An 18,947-nucleotide genomic window follows, 5' to 3' on the forward strand; every position below is an offset into this window, starting at 1 on the left:
CTTCTCCAATTCTTAACAATAATTTTGAAAATTCGTTATTACTAGAACGGACATTATTTTGTAATCTTAAAATTTTGATGAAGTTCCAAAAAAATGATAACTTAATAATTTCTTCTATTATTATAGTTCTATTACCGTTTTGTATAACTGAAAGGATTTGTCGAAAATCTCCTCCTATTACTATTAATTTATCACGAAAGCAAAGTTTTGTATTACACAAGTCTCTTAACGTTCTATCAACGATTTCTAGAGCTTTTTTCGAAATCACAGAAGCCTCGTCCTATATTATTAAATCAACTTCCCTTAATTTTTTTTTTCAGTTTCAAATTCTAAAAATACACTTTCAAAATTATCTAAGTCTAGAGGTAAACGAAAAGTTCTATGACTGGTCATATCTTTTGGTAGTAATACAGATGCAATTTCTGTCCAAGCCATTGACAAAATATTTTTACCTCTAGAAATAAAGTAATAAATGAGTGTCTTATATAAGTACTAATAATAATGTTTTCTGAAATCAAAAACCAAGCCAAAAATTGTCTTAACTGGTATGGAAACATAATTGTAATGGCTTCTTTAAAACTATTGTCGATTTCAGAATCATGTTCTATTAAACCCATTGCAATTGCAGTATCCCTGAAAGTTTTGTATGTTATTCCATTATGTTTTTTAACGTTTTCAAACGATGTAGCCCCATGTAATTTATTTAAAATAAGTTTTAAAAAAAAGCCTTCATGATCTTTTGGAGATATTATGTTTAATCTACCTATAGCAATTTTTTTTAGTGTAACTTTCCTTTTTTTCCAAATTTTAAGTTTATTGTAGAAAATGTAATGTTCTGGAATGTTAACATATTTGAGTGATTTTGCAAAATCGTCTACTTTATTTTATTTCAACTAAGCTGTAAGGGGTGTTTGATAATTTTTTATTACATTTTTGATATTACTTTCTTCAAATATGAGTTTTTGTTTATTTTCAAGATGAACAGCTAGATTTACAACTGTATGACTTCTACCACAAATTAGATATTCTTGAAGTCTCCAAGCTGCTTCCATTGGACTTACATATCTAGCATCTACATAACTACTAATTTTATCTACTATTCTTTCATTTAATTCGTTTGATTTTCCTATTTTAATGTATGTTTAATATCATTAATTAACATGAATAGAATATTGGATTTTATTAAAAATTTACGAGTTTTTTTATTTCAGATAATAACTTAAATGTTTCAAGATTACTTGATGTATCAGGAATCACAAATTCCCACTAAAAATTTGACGTGGTGACTTCAAATTTATCGTATTCCAACATATTTCATTTTCCAACAATTACTTTACTGTGTAAATGAAAAAGTTAAGAATAAATAAGAATAAATAGCCATAAATTGTAAAAATGTATTTCTTATAAGATATTCAGAAGTTGGGGGGTTGGCGCGCAGTGCGCGCAGGGGGGTGTAAGCCCCACTAGTGTATATATATATATATATATATATATATATATATATATATACATATATAGATTACTAGGGTGCTACTCTCTGCACACTCCACAAACCAACTTCCCAGCAATAGATTATAACTTAAGGCTTTTAAGAATTGTCTATTATAATCCTATTTGGATTTCGATTACCTAATGGACTACTGTTCTAGTGTTCTAACAACACTTATAATAATTAGTACTATTAAAATTAATGCTAGGAGTACTCTTAACCAGGACTATGCTTCCTGGATACCCACAAAGATACACTCACGTCACAGAGGAGACAGTGAGTCTACTTTTCCTTGCTCACGTCTGATTTTTGGGGGATCATCTCAGCTCTGGGGTAACTCAGAATGTTAGCGTGGAAACACTGATGCGCAGGCTACCTGAGTTATTGCGAGCCCGTGTAGGTGGTAGGATAAAGCCAATGCTTGGGGTCTCTGTATTACACGATCTCTGTATAAAGCTTGTAAATACAAAGTAGCTGGAAAAGCTTCATGCAGGGAAAGACTTACGCAAATCAGAACACAAAAATTTTAAGTCACAAGAGCTGAATCTACATCAACTACAATGGTACAAAAGCACGTATGTGTGTGTGTTTGTATTTTACTCGATCGCACTAACGAGAAGGCACGTACTGGCAGAGAAGGCTTTTCTCTTGGAGCCGATGGCACACAATAATTGTACCAGGCACAGAGAGAGTTTACACAGCTCATACGCTTTTCACGCACGCGATGCATTTACCTGGCTTTTCATAGCCTCATGTTTACTTTTCAATGTAAATCATGTCAAGCAGATGGTCTGCTGCCAATAACTCTGAGCCCAATTTCTCACTGTTAAATCATTCGGTCGCAGGTGTAAGAGGACAAAAGCTAACAAAGCAGTAGTGTGGCTGTCTTCTGGTGACATTGCATGTGCTCAATAGGCAAGAAAAACATATGTTGACGGTGCAAATATCTAGTCTCTTCTGCTCTAATAGTCAAGAATGTCTCGAGCTAATACGCATATCAAGACACTTGCTGCTCCGTTCTCTTTCTCTCTCTCTCTCTCTCTCTCTCTCTCTCTCTTTCTCTCTCTATCTTTTACACTCACACGCAATATGAAAAACCGGTCTCTCCAGCCTTTCTACCTCGTTTAGCTTAGATGAACGTAAACAGCGCTAAAATATGAATTGTCCTTTACAGTATGCTGTAATAACTACCTGAAACTGTGATAAATACGAGATATAACTTTTATTTACTAAAGAAAAATGAGAAACATATGCATATACATTTTTTATTTAAAAAACTACTAATGAAAAAAAAATTTTCCAACCTACTTTATCTATGAGCAAATTATGTTCTGGCTCATCTTAGCTAAAATATTAATTGAATTTTTACACCTAAAACAAGCAGCATGTAATCATTCACGTCAAAATAAAACCTTTTATTGGTACAAACTGATTTTGTAAGTCCTTATCTTTGTAAATTATTGATTTGCACAAGAGTCTATAGAACAAGAAAAAGAAAAAAGAACAACTCAAACATCGCTGAACAGTTTTATAAGCTTGTGAACGGAACGAACAAAATCTCCATTTTGCGTTTCTACTTTTACAGTTTAAATAACCCCGTCTTTTGCTGAATACATTTCTGTTATCCTACTCTCCCACCAACAGTTACATGGAGCCTGTAAATCCATTATTATAAGTATTTCCTTAAGTTGTAAAGGATTTGTTTCCACGATCAATTTTTTTCTTAGTAACAAAGAAGGCACATATTCTTGGAGCCACCTTTCTCAAAAGTTATCTACCAACCTTTGCACCAAACACCACTGTTGTTTTGAACAAAGTTGTACTTTATCACACATCCCTAATTTTATCTCGCCAGAAGAACTGAAGAGCATGCCGTTCTTAAGCGCGTATGCATTTTGTCTCTTATTATCGAGTTTATCAATTTTTTCTGCTAGTTCTGAACATGCACCTCGAAAATTTGATCCGTTGTCTGTGTTTAGAACCATAGGTGCTCTTCAACGAGGAGATAATCGTTGTACTGTTATGATCGCAGAGCTAGTATTTAAACTCGACGCGAGTTCTAGATGTACACCACGCGTCGAAAAGCACGTGAAAAACACCCACCATAGTTTCTCGCGACTTCGTTTAACCTTCACATACATTGGACCGAAGTAGTCTACACCGCAATGACTCAAGGGTCGTTGTCAGTAAGCTAACCTACCGTCTAGCAAAGGAGCCATCAACGGAGCAATTGGCTTTGCACGCCACATTTCACATACGATGCACTTACTAATAAGAGATCTTAAAGCGCTTCGAAGTCCTACAATAAAATATCTCTAACGCATTTCCTTTAAAATACTCTCATGGCTTGCTTGTTTGAATTTTAGATGAAATTCTAGAATCAAAAGTCTATCATATACGTGGCAACTATCTAAAACAATAGGTGTATTTTCAATGATTGCGTTTTGTATTTTTGTCACTCATTCTCTCGCACGCATTATGCCTTTTTTATTAAAAAATGGAGTGACACTCATTAATTTACTGAATTTTGCGATTGTATTCTCGACTGGGAGCGCAACAATTTCATTTTCAGAATTTTGATATTGAATCATTTTAATTACGAAATACTCAGCAATGGTTAGATCTGAGAGCTCATCTGAAGTCAAAGGCGTTTTAAGCCATTGATTACAATAAGTGACTGCGCGCTGCGCGTGAATCAATAAACTTTTTCAACGCAGAGTTTGCACTAAAAAAGATGGCTTTCTAGTTTCAAAAAATTCGTGGAATTTGTCCGGGCTTCCAAATTGTCAATATTAACCTTTTGTTATTCTGAAAGTGGTATTAGTTTAGGCCATTTCTGTGGCTCTTCTCTCAAAAAATCTGACCTGTTAAACCACAAAGATTGTTCCATTTTATCGGAGCATTTCCCCCTAGTAGCAAAATCTGCCAGATTCATTTTTATTGAAATCCATCCCCATATTGCATCGGCTGTCAACTCATTAATTTCTCCCAGTCTGTGAGCTACAAACATTTGCCTTGTTCGTAGTTTAGTTCGTAACTAACGTAAGAGGGTTTCAGCATCTGAGCACAAAAATTGCTTTTCACAATCAGTTTTAGCTCTTTAGCTACTGTATTAATCGGACAAGCACCTAACAATCCGGCTTGCAACTCCAGATGAGGAATCGATAGTGGTTTTACTGGCGCCACCCTTTATTAAAATGCCGAAGCTTTGGGCGTAAGACATCGGAGAATTCTCAACACGTTTAACTCCGGCAGATTTTGTATCCATTGCATCCACTCCATGTATTCTTTTTCTCTCAATGCTTCATTCCATCCATCTTTATTTCTCCATACATTCTGCATGATTATTCAAGATTTGAAAGTAAAGGAACAAATGAGACCTAACGGATCGTACACAGTTAATGATACAGATGCGCTTAAACTGTCTAGCTCTCTACATTCTATGTAACGTAAAAGTTTATAGTTATTTCGACCAATTATTAATTTACGAGATAAAGTCTGAGTTGAAAACTCAAAATCTGTCCCTTCAATTGCATTATCAATTCGGTGTTTAACCTCGTCAGCGCTCAATTTGAAAGTCACTTTTTCTCCTTTCGCGTTATTTACTTTACCCGAACCATGTATTCCAACAATATTGACGTCTCTGCGTCGTCCAAGTAAACCTAATTTTTTTGCAAAATCTGTATCAATTAACGTGACGCTCGAGCCATCATTCCAAAATGCATGAGTTTTTATTGAACTTTTAGGGCCAAATACTTGAACGGGTAATATTTTGAGTAACGCGTACATATCATCTAGTCAGTAGGTACTAGCAGTTGCAGCCTGTTTAGGTGACTTATTTTGGATCAGACTAGATTCGCTTCGCGTAACAGCTTGCGAATTATTTTTACATCCGCTCTTTCCACGACTTAAGTTATGCAGTAACACGTGATGAGGTTTACTACAATAGGCACAATTTGGCACGATTTGATACAAATACACGTTGCTGTTTCGCTGGAAGCATTTTTTTTTTTAAGTTGGTTGTTGATTATTCGTAACGACATCGGTATTGAAAATACCTCCAGCTACTGCGAACTCGGATTTGCGATACAAGAAATCGGAGAGTTTTTCTAACTCCGTCTTATTAGTAAATGCTTCTACAGCATATCTGTTATAAAAATAGCAGAAAGCTGTTGCCATTTTATTGCCTACGTTCTGCACTTAGTCAGAGCTATGAAGATAACCTATAAAATTGAAGAAACGTAAGGCAGAGATCAGATTCGCTAATTTTGACGCAAAAATAATGTTGATTATGCTGATGTACATGATGATAATATTAATGATAGTAATATTTATAATAGTGTTAATAATGATAATGATAATGATAATGGAGATGATAATGATGATTACGATACTTGACGATACTAAAGATAATGATTATGCTGGAAATGATGATGATATGAATGATGTTGATAATAATTATGGTGATGAAACTGGCAGTGATAATGATGATAATAATGATTTTACTAATAATTTCAATGTTGACAATGATGAAAACGACGACAAATCATGATAATAATGAAGATTATAATGATGTTAATAACAATACTAATGCTAATAATGATAATAATTTAAATGATGATAATGATAATGCTGATAATAATGATTACGTTAATGACAAGCATAATTCCGAGTACGCTAATAATAATGTTGATGGTGATAATGATGATGATAATATTGATGATTATCATAAAGATTATAATAATAAGGATAATGATGATGATGATAGCGATTAGTATAATGCTGATAATAATGATAATAAGGATGATGATGGTGATGATGAACCTAAACGATGCATGTTCGCGGAAGGAGTTGTTCTCAACCTCCTGGAAAAACACACGGCTGGTACTAATCGATAAAGGCAGGGGGGAGCCTAACTCTCCGTCATCTTTCAGGCCGTTATGCATGCTGGACACGCCTGGAAAATTATACAAAAAGCTGCTTAAGGCGCGTCTCCTACAGGCCATACAAAACGTGAGAGATTTATCCGATAGGCAGTACGAGTTCAGAAAAGGAAGATCTACCATAGAAGCAGTAGAAGAAGTAGTAAAAGCAGTTCAGAACACTCGAGACATATGCCATGGAGCGAGACCTCTTGTTCTTCTGGTGATCTTGGATGTAAAAAACGCTTTTAATTCAGCAAGATGAAAGGACATGCTTTACGCTCTGAAATACACATTTAGAACACTAGACTATCTCTTGAGAGTACCGAGAGATGATCTCGAGGACCGCTTCTTGACCTATACGACACCAGAAGGCGAAACAAAGAAGAAAATATTTGCAGGGGCATTGCAGGGATCCATACTTGGACCTGATCTGTGGAACGTGTCATACGACGGACTACTCCGCCAGAAAATGCTAGAGGTGACGTTCTTGGTGGGATACGCTGACGATGCTGCTGTAGTGATCATCAGATGCACGATGGAACTTGTCTAGATACGACTTAACCAGGTTATGCGGAGAGTGGCTCCATGAATGGACAACCACGAACTCGAAGTTGCAGTAGGGCAGACGGAGATGGTACTTTTGACGAGAAAAGAGATAGATACCATCATCCCCCTCAAGGTACAAGAAAAGGAAGTAATGACGATGGATGTCGTAAAATACCTAGGGGTGACGCTGGATAGAAAGCTCACGTTTTGGAACCACCTTAGGCAAGCAGCAGACAAGGCAGTGGCAAGAGTAGTGACATTAAGCCGAATCATGCTGAACGTTCAAGGTCCAAAGCCTGCAAAACGCAGGCTCCTTATGTCTACGACCCAGTCTATTATTTTGTACGGGGCTGAGATACGGGGACATGAGATAAACATCGAAAAAAAGAGACTAAAAATCGGCCAAGTTCAAAGAATAGGAGCCTTGAGGATAGCCTACGCCTATCGCACAGTCTCAGAGTCTGCGATAATGGTGATAGCGGGTGTAATCCCTATCAACCTCCTTGCGAGGAAAAGACGATTAAAGCACCTTACGGAGCAGGATCTAGGGCGAATGGAGGCCAAGAAAAACGCCCGGGAAATTACCTGGGTATGCTGGCAATATAGATGGCAAGAGGAAACTAGAAGTAGATGGACGGCATGCCAAAAAAAAATGTCAAGGAATAGACTGAGCAAAAACACGAGGAAGTAGATTACTACCTTATCCAATTCCTCTCAAATCACGGGTATTTCCGCTCGTACCTTAACAAAATGCGGAAAATACAGACGGCTGCTTGCTAGTACTGCGGCTACGACAAAGATGACGCAGAACATTCGTTCTTTGACTGCATTAAGTGGCAAGGTGAACGAAACGTGCTGCAAGAAAGGATCGGAACCTTCAATCCTACTCAACGAAGAAAGGTGGACTGCAGTAGCCTAATACATACATACAGTTCTCTGGGCTAAAAAGAAGGATGATTTTCTGGACGGTTGAGCGGAGGTGGTGCGAGTGTGGATCCAGTGCCATCGGGGGGGCGTGGGGTTGTGTTTTTTTGCTGCGGTGCCCATGGGGTTCAGGGGGGGTGGTGGCGGGGCCACTGGGGCGTGGCCATGGGGCGGTTGGTGTACGGAATGGTGGCCTGCGTGGGTACTTAAGCGCGTTCAGACTTCCTTAAACCGCTTCGCTTTATCACCTTCCTACCGATGAGCGTCTGTGGCCTGGCGGCTCATGCTTTTGGGTACTTCGCTTCCGCTGCCTTTTTTTTTTTTTTTTTTTTTTTGTCTCCTGGCCGGGCATCTGGGGTGCGGTCGGTGTGCTGTATGGGAGCTTGCGTGGGCGCTTAAATGCAGGCAGGCTCCTGAGAACGGCTTCGCTGTATCACCGTCCTACCGATGAGTGGCTGTACCTCGGTAGCCTAGGTCTTTGCCCCTCGGGCTCTGCGGTGGTTGCGCTCCTTGCGCCTTTGTTGGGTGTGGCTGGGTTTGGGCTCGCGCTGAGAAACATCTGCTAATTATTTTGCTCCATCCCTCCAAATAAATAGAGAAGAGCAGCTCAGATGCATGACAGAAACTAGAAAATATCCTAGAGGACGCAAAGGTTACAAAACAAGTGGGTAACAAAATGCTAAAGGAAGCCCGAACCAGGGGCTAAGCCTCCGTGGCCCCCGCTTGAAGTGTAAATGCGAGAGCAGATTCTGAGCCGGGTGTCCCAGGAGAAAGGTCTTGCCAGTTTAGTGGGTATGGTCACAACAAGCCCGACACAGGGGAGGATCCGAACACTCTTCTATCGTGCATAAACGCATTCTGGACGACCTCAAAAAAAAAAAAAAATGATAATAGTAATGATGATCGTGATGATAATTACAATAATAATGATAATGATGAACACGTTATACATGATAATGTTGATTATGATGGCTCTGATTATGGTACTAGTGTTAATAATGATAACGATGGGATAAATGTTGATGTATATGATGATAATGATGAGAAGCACGATGATTATGACAATAAAACACATGTTGATTGTGATGGTTGTGACGACTTTGATTAAAATACTTTTGATAATGCTGATTTTATTAATGATAATGATGATTACAAGGATAATGATAATAATGCCAGAGTTAACATTATCCATGATGGTGACGGGAATGATGATATTGATGATAATAATAGTGACAATAAAAAAAATGTTGATCTTGATGGTGATCATGACAAACATTATTAGAATAATAATAATAACAATAATAATAGTGGAAACGACAATGATAAAAATAATGAGAATAAAAATAATGGTAACAATGATTATGATTATGATATTGATGATTATAATGTTAATGATTAAGATGATAATGATGATAATAATAACAATGGTGATAATAATAATATAGATAATGATGATTATTATTATAATAATAATAATGACGATTACTATAATGATACTTATAATTTTGATAAAGAAAGAAATGTTGATGACAATAGAAAAAATGTTAATATAAAAATTAACAATGATGATGATGATAGCGTTGATGATAGAGTAATGATGACAATGATAATGATGTTGATGATGATATAAATGTTAGTGGATACTAATAATGCTGATGATGATGTAAGTAGTAATAATGATCGTCATAATAATAATAATAAAAACGATGATGATGGTGTTGTTAATTATGACGTTGGTGATGATGATAATGATATTGATGACGATGTTGATGATGATAATGATGATAATAATAATACTTACTATGATCATAATAATAATAATAACTATAATAAAAACAATTATATGGACAAAAATAATAACAATGATAATAAAAACAGTAATAATAATAATGATAGCAACGATGAGAATATTCTAATAAAGCTGATGAAAATTATGATAATGATGATACCGAGGATGATAATGATATCTTCAAAGTTTATATTAATGATGTAGTGACCATGACGATGATATTGAGAATAACTAGTGTGACATTAAAGATAATGTTAATAATAACGGTGACTGTTATATTGACAATAATTGTAACAATTATAAGGACGATCATAGTAGTGATGATGATGATAAGAATGATGATAATTGAAACGACGATAATACTAATAATGATAATTATGATTATAATGATGACTGTAATGAGAATGGTAATAATAAGAATAATTAAAATAATAATAATAATAATGAAAATAATTGTAATAATAATAATGATATTGATGATGATCTCAATGATGATGATAATGAGAATGTTAACGATGGTCTTAATGATATTGATGAAGATAGTTATGATGATGATCGTAATAACGATGCAAATAAAAATATTTGTAATGATGGTGATGGTGGTTATGATGATAATGATAATGGTAGTGATGATGATGATAATTATGGGAACGATTTTGACGATAATGATGATAATGATGAATTATTATGACAATAATGTCACTTTCAATTATAATGACACTAGTGATAATGACTTTGTACTGCCTTACGTTGGTATCGCATACGTGATGATGCTCTTGATAATGGCGTTAAAGGTGTGCAGCTTGGTATTCTGAGAAACTGCTCTATTGTTGAAGAAGGGCTTTAGTTGCACGAAGGCCCCGTATGCCTTACTGCGAGTGCTGTTGATATACCGGACATATGTGAGTCGTTGGTCCAGCGTGACGCCGAGGTACTTGGCAGAGTAGCTCCAGTCGATTTCTACTTCATTATCCATTATTTTCTGCAGTTTCTTCCTTGGATTTTCCCAAGAGACGAGCATGGCTATAGTCTTTGCCTTATTTACGACCAGTTTCCAAAGACTATATCAGTTATGGAGAGTGACGATATGCTCGCTAGAAAGATGGTGAACCAAGAGTGTTGTTTTGACGTGTAGCTAACAGCAACGTCGTCTGCATAGACGTACGCGTTGATGTTTTCGCTCTGGGGTAGGTTATGCCAAAATGTATTGAAAAGGGTGGGTGAGAGTTTGGAGCCTTGGAAGACTCTGAAGGTAATTGGGCGAGAGTTGGAGAGGGAGTCGCCTACTTTAACGCGGATGAATCTGTCTAAGAGGTAGAATTTGACGGTACCAATGAGGTAGTGCGGAAGACCTTACTAAATAAGCTTGTACAGGAGGCCCTCGTGCCAAACTCTGTCAAAGGCCTGCTGTACATCTAGGAAAGCTATCGCGGTGAAGTTTTTGTGGATGAGGCTATTGGAGAGGTCTTTCGTGACTCTCAGAAGCTGGTGTATGGTCGAATGTCTAGCTCTAAAACCAGACTAAACGTCTAGAAGGATGTTGTTTTCCGTGGCGTGCTTGTTTAAGTGGGCGAGGATGACGCTTTCGGTGATTTTACCATGCAATGAGAGTAAACTAATGGATTTGTGGCTCGAGGGGTTGATGAGAGGTTTTTCCGGCTCAGGAGGTAGATAACGTAGCCTCCTTCCACGCACTTGGGAAGTAACGAAGACGCATTAAGGCGTTGGTGATGTTGCAGATCGCCGTGATAAATTTTTGAGGGAGTATTTTTATGATGCTGTTGGAAATACCGTCTCTGCCAGGAGCTTTCCGAGTTCTTAGGGAAAGATGATACCTTTGATTTCGAAGGGTGTGCAATTTTCGAAATCTGGATTATCAAGAATCTGTTGCTGCATCATGTGGTTGATTGTCACGTGTTCCTGCGCTAGTTCTTCAGCGCTAAGGCTGGGGGAGCATTATTTTACAGCGAATCTGCAAAAATCTCTGCTTTGTGCGAGTCTAACGAGAAGAGTTTGTTCCCTTGTGGAAGGGGGAGAGAAGTCCGTTTCTTACGAAGTTTTTTAACGATCTTTCAAGCATTTCCTGAGTGGGACTCTGCCTCGACTATCAATTTAACTTCTCTTTCAAGGTAATTAAGGTGGCTCTAGTGGCCTCAATGTTAAAATTATAAATAACCCAACCAAGGTTAATAAAATTGAATTATATTCTTTGAATTCCCATCTTTCTATTCGTATAAAAAAAAATTAAGGTTGACGATAAAAATTGTAAGAAATCATGCTTACAAAATCGTAGTTTTAAGACGGGTTGGATAGGAAATGCAAGCTTACGCGATATACAACCTACTGCTGCACTTATATAAGTAACCCGTAAGGTGTAAAAAACATACTATCTTGTATATATTATTACGCAGTTTTCGATGACATGAGAAAAGTGTCTTGTTATCGAACAAAATCTTTAAATAATCGGAGACTAAGTATACAGTTGCGAGTGCAAGTCAGCTCTCAGCTGTCTGCATTCTGCAGAGTACATATATATAGGTATAACTACTCTTGAACTTAAGAGCGTACCGTAACAGTTCATCAATTAGGGCACCATAAAACTTTTTTGTTTTCTTATATTAACTCACTAAAGTAACAGATAAAATGTAGAATATGGCTTACAACAGTCTCTACGATAATTTTGTACCATATTTTAAAGAAAATAATGATTAATTTTTAGTCTCCCCATTTTGATACGGCACTAGGTGCTGGAGCCACCTTAAAGTGAACTTTTAGTTCAGAGATTCACTATTTTTGTCAGAGTTCCTGAACTCTTTTCTTCTCCTTGATGAGACGCAAGAGGTCGCAGGGAAGTTTGAGTGTGTGTTGGGGATCTGTAGTTGTTGTGGTGGCATTTTGTGTGCACCTGTTAAATTCATCTGTAAATTCGTCAACTGCTGTATCGAGTTTCGTTCAGAACCTTATGGAACGACATTTAAATGGGAAGAATTCAAGATTATATCCAAAGTGGACCCAGTCTATGAAGTTGGTGGTAACTGGTATGGTAAGAAGAGACTTAGGGATCTTTAGGTACACTGAGTTATAGTTGCAAGGGAGGTCTGGGGCGGTTTGATGTTCCGTAAGGATGGTCAATTTTTTCGTCAGAAATATGTCTAAGATGTCTAGATCTTGGTCTGGAGAGCTAGGATAGTGAGTAAGTTCACTCGGAACCTCAATGTTGATGTTGAGGTTCCGCAAGTGTTTGAGGAAGGAACGACCTTTAGGATTTTCATGTTTGCATCCCCACGATTTATACTTGGCATTTAAGTCACCAGCAATGATCGCAGGCATTGTTGTTGATCTTGGGCCAAAGTTTTTGGTTTAAGATTGTGATGGGAAGTGGTACCTTATTTTTGGCAATACTAGCAGTCTTCCCTGATTCGCGCAGCATTGGGTCCTCAAGGTGATCTTAGAATGCGCTTTTCCCATCTGGGAAGAGCTAAGTGGTAAAGGTTGGATTGAAGATTTTTCTATCCCCATATTAAAGATTTCTGCTACTGAGTTGTCCACATTGGAGTTGTGTATACGCCTTCTCTTTGGAATTGGCTTTATTACGCTGTTTCTGGTAGCGTGGGGGATTGCTGAACTTCCGTAGTGGATGAATTTAGAAAATTGAAGAAGTCACAATTTGTAGGTGATGGTTCAACAAGGCCCGGGCCTTTGGAGGCGTAATTTTTGCTGTGAGGGGGGACTTTGCAGAGAGTGCTGCAATAGTCGCGTCTTTCTCCGCGTTGGATCGTTTTAGCGCGTTAAGCTGGTGGATGGAATTTTCCAGCTAAACTGAGTGTTCACTAATTATTTTTTTCAGGTAATCGATCCGTTGTTTTTGGCTAGCGAGTTCCCTGGCGATTTCAGGTGGCGTTGTTATATCCCAGGAGAGCGGGCTGCGTTCCCACTGGAAGTTGTGTTGAATAACGCGGGAATCTTGGCTGTTTAGCTTGAGGGATTGCTGGTCTACTGGTCGGCTGTCTGTCATTCTTGACATTGAGGGGAGCTGTGCATTATTGACACTTGCACTGTTGAGCGCGAACATCTCGGAAGATGACGAGTCCGTTTCTTTCAACAGCTCTTCGAAAGAGTTGGTCATACTGACTTTGAATAGTGGATTATCCACAGTGTTGATTGTTTTGCTGCACCCTAGTGAAGGGCCAGCCATATGGGCTATCCCTGAGGGCGGCGTATACGTGGATGTAAGATTTAGCGAAAACACAGTATCGAGGCACGACTAAGTCGTAGTTACCAAAAGAGAGTAGAGGTATCCCTAAAAAGGGCCGTACAGAGAGAACTCAAGTCTGAGTACGAGCGATGCGTAACAGGCGTACGCAGGCGCGCTCGAGTGAGACTAATGTTATTTTTATCATGAACTATCAACTGATGTATTTTCTACACATGTACCGTGTTATATTTTTTTAAAGTTTTTTTTTTAATATTACACTTTTCATGCTAGTTATCCATTGGGTTTTAATATAATAATATTACTAACGTTAATATTTATTTCTTAATAGTTTTACGCACATTATATATACATCAATTATGCACATGGTACTGGTTTTCAATAATTTAGTTTTATTGTTTACTTAAAAAATGTGTTTTTTGATAAAAGATACTTACGAAGCTGACAATCTCACGTAAAACTTTAAATACTTTTAATTCGTTAATACTATTCTTATATTTTGTTTGCCATGAATGTTGATCATTTTCCATGATTTAAGTAAAAAAAACTATTTACTTTTTTAAATTAAACTTAAGAGAAATTTTAAGTTAACGAGTTAAAGTTTTCTTTTTTCTTCTATTAAATAAATTTGTTACGTTTTTAGTGCATTTTCTGTGATTTACAAATTAGTTGCAAAAATATTAATAATATTAAGAGCGATTTGGTGTCCGTTCTAGTTGAGTGATTATGAAAATTTAACTGTCATTTTTTTTTTTCATGAAATTTTATTAACAATTTTTCCCTAACTTGTGGTTGAATAGCCAATACGCGTTAATTTTTAATTTACTAGACCAGTAACTTCTTCGTTTTTTACAAAATTATTTGACATAGTTTTCTTGGCATCCCTTGATAATTTGTTTTCGGTAATAACTAAAGTTACAATAACACGTGGGTTATTTTCACCAGTGAAAATTGGTGTATTGTCTTTGAAGTGCTAGTAAAAATTGAAAAGTCTAAGGGAATAACATTTTCAGAGTTACTAACAAAAATTTTTTTGAAAGTATACATTATGATTTTTTTACTGCGAATATTTTTGTTGTCAGTTATAGTACACTTAAACATCACAAAGCATTGTTTTTTTATGGTGCCTCTAAGCACTTACTACAACTTATTTATTAATTGATATTTGGCAGCGTTCAATGGCAAAATGACTTCATCTTTGTTTGAGTGGAGAGTAACTCAATAAACCGGCCAACCTGTATTACAAAGAATAGTTGTCAAGAAAATGTTACTTTTTTCTAAATTACCTATTAACTGAAGTAAGCTAACCCTGTGTACGTCAAGCTTAATATTTCAATTACCAAATTTATAACAATACATCGTGGTGTAACAATAATATTTCGTTCTATGTTATGTTAGTAGAAATGGTCACGATTAATACAAAATAACCAGTTAATATATATTCAAAATTGTAAAAAAATATAATGCATTAATATAAAATAACATTTAAATAAAATTCTCAGATTTCTGACTTTTTCCACGTTTAAAAATAAAATTTATCTCTCAAGACCAAGCTTTGGGCGTTTTTTTTTACGCTTGTAAATAAATAAATTATAATCAATTTTTTTTCAATTTATGAAGAACCTTACTAGTATTCAGCTTTATGTGATTCCATTAACAAAAATAGTTTTATTTTTTTACGTTTTGTTATAATTTTCTCAAGTAATGGGGACCTTCATACCTAATTTGTATATACCTGTGAATATATTAAGCTTTAGGGCCATGAGTTATATTAAGACTGCTCATTTTTTCAGGTTTAATTTAACTACTGTTGAGTTAAGACACTTATTTTGAGGGATTAGTTGAATTCTTACATACGTTACAGGTAAAAAAGAGTTTTTAAAGTATTATACAGTTAAGAGCATCTGTCTTTTCTCCTCACCAGCTTTTTTAACCGTGCATCAAATAATATTTAAATTTTGAGTGGTATATTAATTTTTATTTATTATTTTTCTGCTGTATGTGCTACTCAAGAGAAAAGTACGACAGCTAGTTAAGTAAAGAAATTATTATTTTTCTTTGCGTACAAAGCTAAATGCATTGTCTTACTTGAGAAAAAATACGCACCTACGTATACAAGCATGTTCATGAGAAATAATACGTAGTCCTTATCACCCTTGCACGAGCAAGCATGAATTTACTGTCCAACCCTTCTTAGATCTTGGTAGTGGGTATATTTATGCGTGAATGTATTGTAATGTGTGTATATCTCTGTCTATAAACCTATGGCTGCTGTTGTTATGGATCTCATAAGGCTGCAGCTGTAGCTGATCGTAGCAGAGTAAGAAAAAGGGAAGCAGAGTAAGAGAGATAATGATACAAAAGAAGGATAGAGTGTAGAAGGGAGAAGGAAGCTGGAAGCAGAATATTCAGTTCATGATGAGGCCCGCCACAGATTTACGAGCGGCATCCTTTCTCTTCGGGACTACTGCCTGTGTGCTCTTTTTTATCTCTTCAATTTTTCTTCTTTCCCTTATCCTGCCGACCTTCGGCTCTTCTCTCAACGTCTTGCATCATCAGCTTTCTTGGGTTTGCCAGCTCCTTGTCTCTTTTTTTCGTAGACCATCTCTGTTCATTCATCGGCTGGAGAGGTAATTCCAGCGGACACGCACACAAGCACACACATGAACACATACACTTAAAAATTAACAGGGACACACACATATTCATATTCACGCACAGATTATTAATTAACTACAAACAACCTGTGTTATAGTATGAGCTCTTATCCCAGCTACCAAATATACATTTTTTGTTTTATATACATGTATATTTGTAGTTTTACACAAATTCTCCTCACCTACTTCTGTTGTTACATTTAAGATTATATTGTGACTGCTGCGCGATCTGTTTATTTTATGATATTTGAATGACTGACCTTTTTTTTACTCTCATTAATACAATATAAAGATAAAAAATCTGATGTTCTAGCTAATAGACTTTTCGTTATATTAGTTTTCTCAATCACACCTTACTTTACACTAAGTTACACTCTTATTTACACTAAGTTAGCATACTTTTGCTTTTCAACTTTTTTATACCAGCAAATGCTTATTAGCTTCAATTTTTAAATCGAATGTATTTAAATTCTGGCACAAAGTTTCGAAACTAAATGGTGCAAATGAATACCATTATTTGCTTTGTACTGAAAGACTTACAAGCATTTTTTTAAAATACGGTTATACATTTCTCGTTAAAATTACGCTAACGGAGGTCATAAAAAATCCATGGTCAAGTGAATTGGATGAGTAGTATTTTGTCAAATTTTTTTGTATATTATTTGGCCTAATAAGCCTCTTTATTAAGTGCTTAAAAAGTAACGGATTTCTCAGTCCTCATGCACAGTTGCTCACAAACTCATAATGTTAATAACTTTTGTGCTACATTCTCTGTTGTATTAAAGAACACTTGTGTCTTCAGAGACTTATTAGTTCTATAGTATGTGGGGGGACTTAAAAGTTATAAAAAATATAAAATGAGAAGTAAAAGGTAATGGATTTAATTTAATAGGTTTGTCTTACAAGATACAAAATTCATTATGCAATACAATACTACAGACTGAAATATCATTTTTGCTTTTCCTAATGAAATGGGGACTCGGTCATTTGACTAGTGAAAAAGTTAATCTTAGAAGCTAATTTTTCTACCATTAAATTAACTAAACAACCGCATTTTATGCTAAGTATACCATTTCAAAAAATTTTACTCAATAGTTGTTAATTTTTTATTTTGTGAAAGATTTGAGAGAATTTTTTTCTTTTATTAGTTTGCCTTCTTTACACACAGAGTTATACTTAGAAGCTAATTTTTCTACCATTAAATTAATTAAACAACCACATTTTATTAAAGTATGCCATTTCAAAAAATTTTACTCAGTAATTGTTAATTTTTGATTTTGAAAAAGATTTGAAAGAATTTTTTTCTTTCATTAGTTTGCCTTCTTTACACACAGGATAATATCTAACTCACGATTAATGTAGTAATTTAACGCCCATCCTAGTTATTGAAAGGTTCAAAAGTCTCTGTAATAGCGATTTTCATAAAATGTACACACTGCAAAGCAAAAGATCAATTTAAAAAGAGTGACGAAAAAAATATGAAAATTGTAGAAGATATAAGGAAAAAAAAACTTGTTCAACAAACGTCAAAATATTAACATTCCAAACCTTATAGCAATGAATCATACAAGTATAGTCTAGCGTTAAGTAAAAATTATGTTTATAATAGACTGGTGAGAGTAAATGTTTTCAGGGGCTTTAATGTTGAAATTGGTAAGTACACCTACCCAGATAAAGATAAGTCCAAGCTTGGTCGAAGCTGACTGATTCTTTTTGTTTTAGTAATGTGTCATTTACATATTTATAGCAAAAATATTTGTTTTTGCAGTAAAAAATGGTTCAGAGAGATCAATGGAATATTAAATATTAAGAGTTAAGTTTAATTTATAGTCCGTTATTTTAATTTATCTTACCAAACAGTAACAACTATCGAGGAATAACATCTTAAAAATCGTAACTCTATAATAATTTTAAAGGTTTTAAAGTTTCGGGTATTTAAAAGTGGTATAAAACTCATGGTTTAAGGACTTACATAATTAAGTCTATGATATATTTAGGAAACTGTTAACAAAAAACAAAGAGTGATATTTTATACTTTAGAATTTTTTTTACTTGGGCTAGTTTCAACAAAAAATAATTTCAACATTATCACATTTTCAAACCCAAAAATCCTTGTGAGAAAATTTTACTAAAAATTCAGAATCAATGCTACAAATTCATTAGTGAAATATCGATATTCTTATGGACTTCTTATAATGATTTCTAAACTAAACTGCTAATGTGAAATTCTCCGACAAGCTAGGTCTGATGTAGATACGCATCAATCGTTGGACATGGTAAATATGATTAAATGAACTATTGTTCTTATGTCTACGACTGATTCTTATAGAGGATTTGAAACAGTTGACAAAATACCTTACAACCGTGTAACAGTGGCCAATCAGTATAGGTCCAAAGTCATGAG

General features: G+C 35.5%; 1 protein-coding gene across 1 annotated transcript; it reads left to right on the forward strand.

Moving 5' to 3' along the window:
* Positions 1-7,003: 7,003 nt before the first annotated feature.
* LOC149374721 (uncharacterized) lies at positions 7,004-7,651 on the forward strand. Its single transcript, XM_089592274.1, has one exon. The coding sequence runs from the start codon at positions 7,004-7,006 to the stop codon at positions 7,649-7,651; it is 648 nt and encodes a 215-aa protein (XP_089448400.1).
* Positions 7,652-18,947: the final 11,296 nt, after the last annotated feature.

The sequence above is a fragment of the Copidosoma floridanum genome, unplaced genomic scaffold (genome assembly GCF_036245765.1).
Source record: "Copidosoma floridanum isolate Cflo_tuat_1 unplaced genomic scaffold, Cflo_Japanese_pri ptg000015l, whole genome shotgun sequence".
In the NCBI taxonomy this organism is placed as follows: domain Eukaryota; kingdom Metazoa; phylum Arthropoda; class Insecta; order Hymenoptera; family Encyrtidae; genus Copidosoma; species Copidosoma floridanum.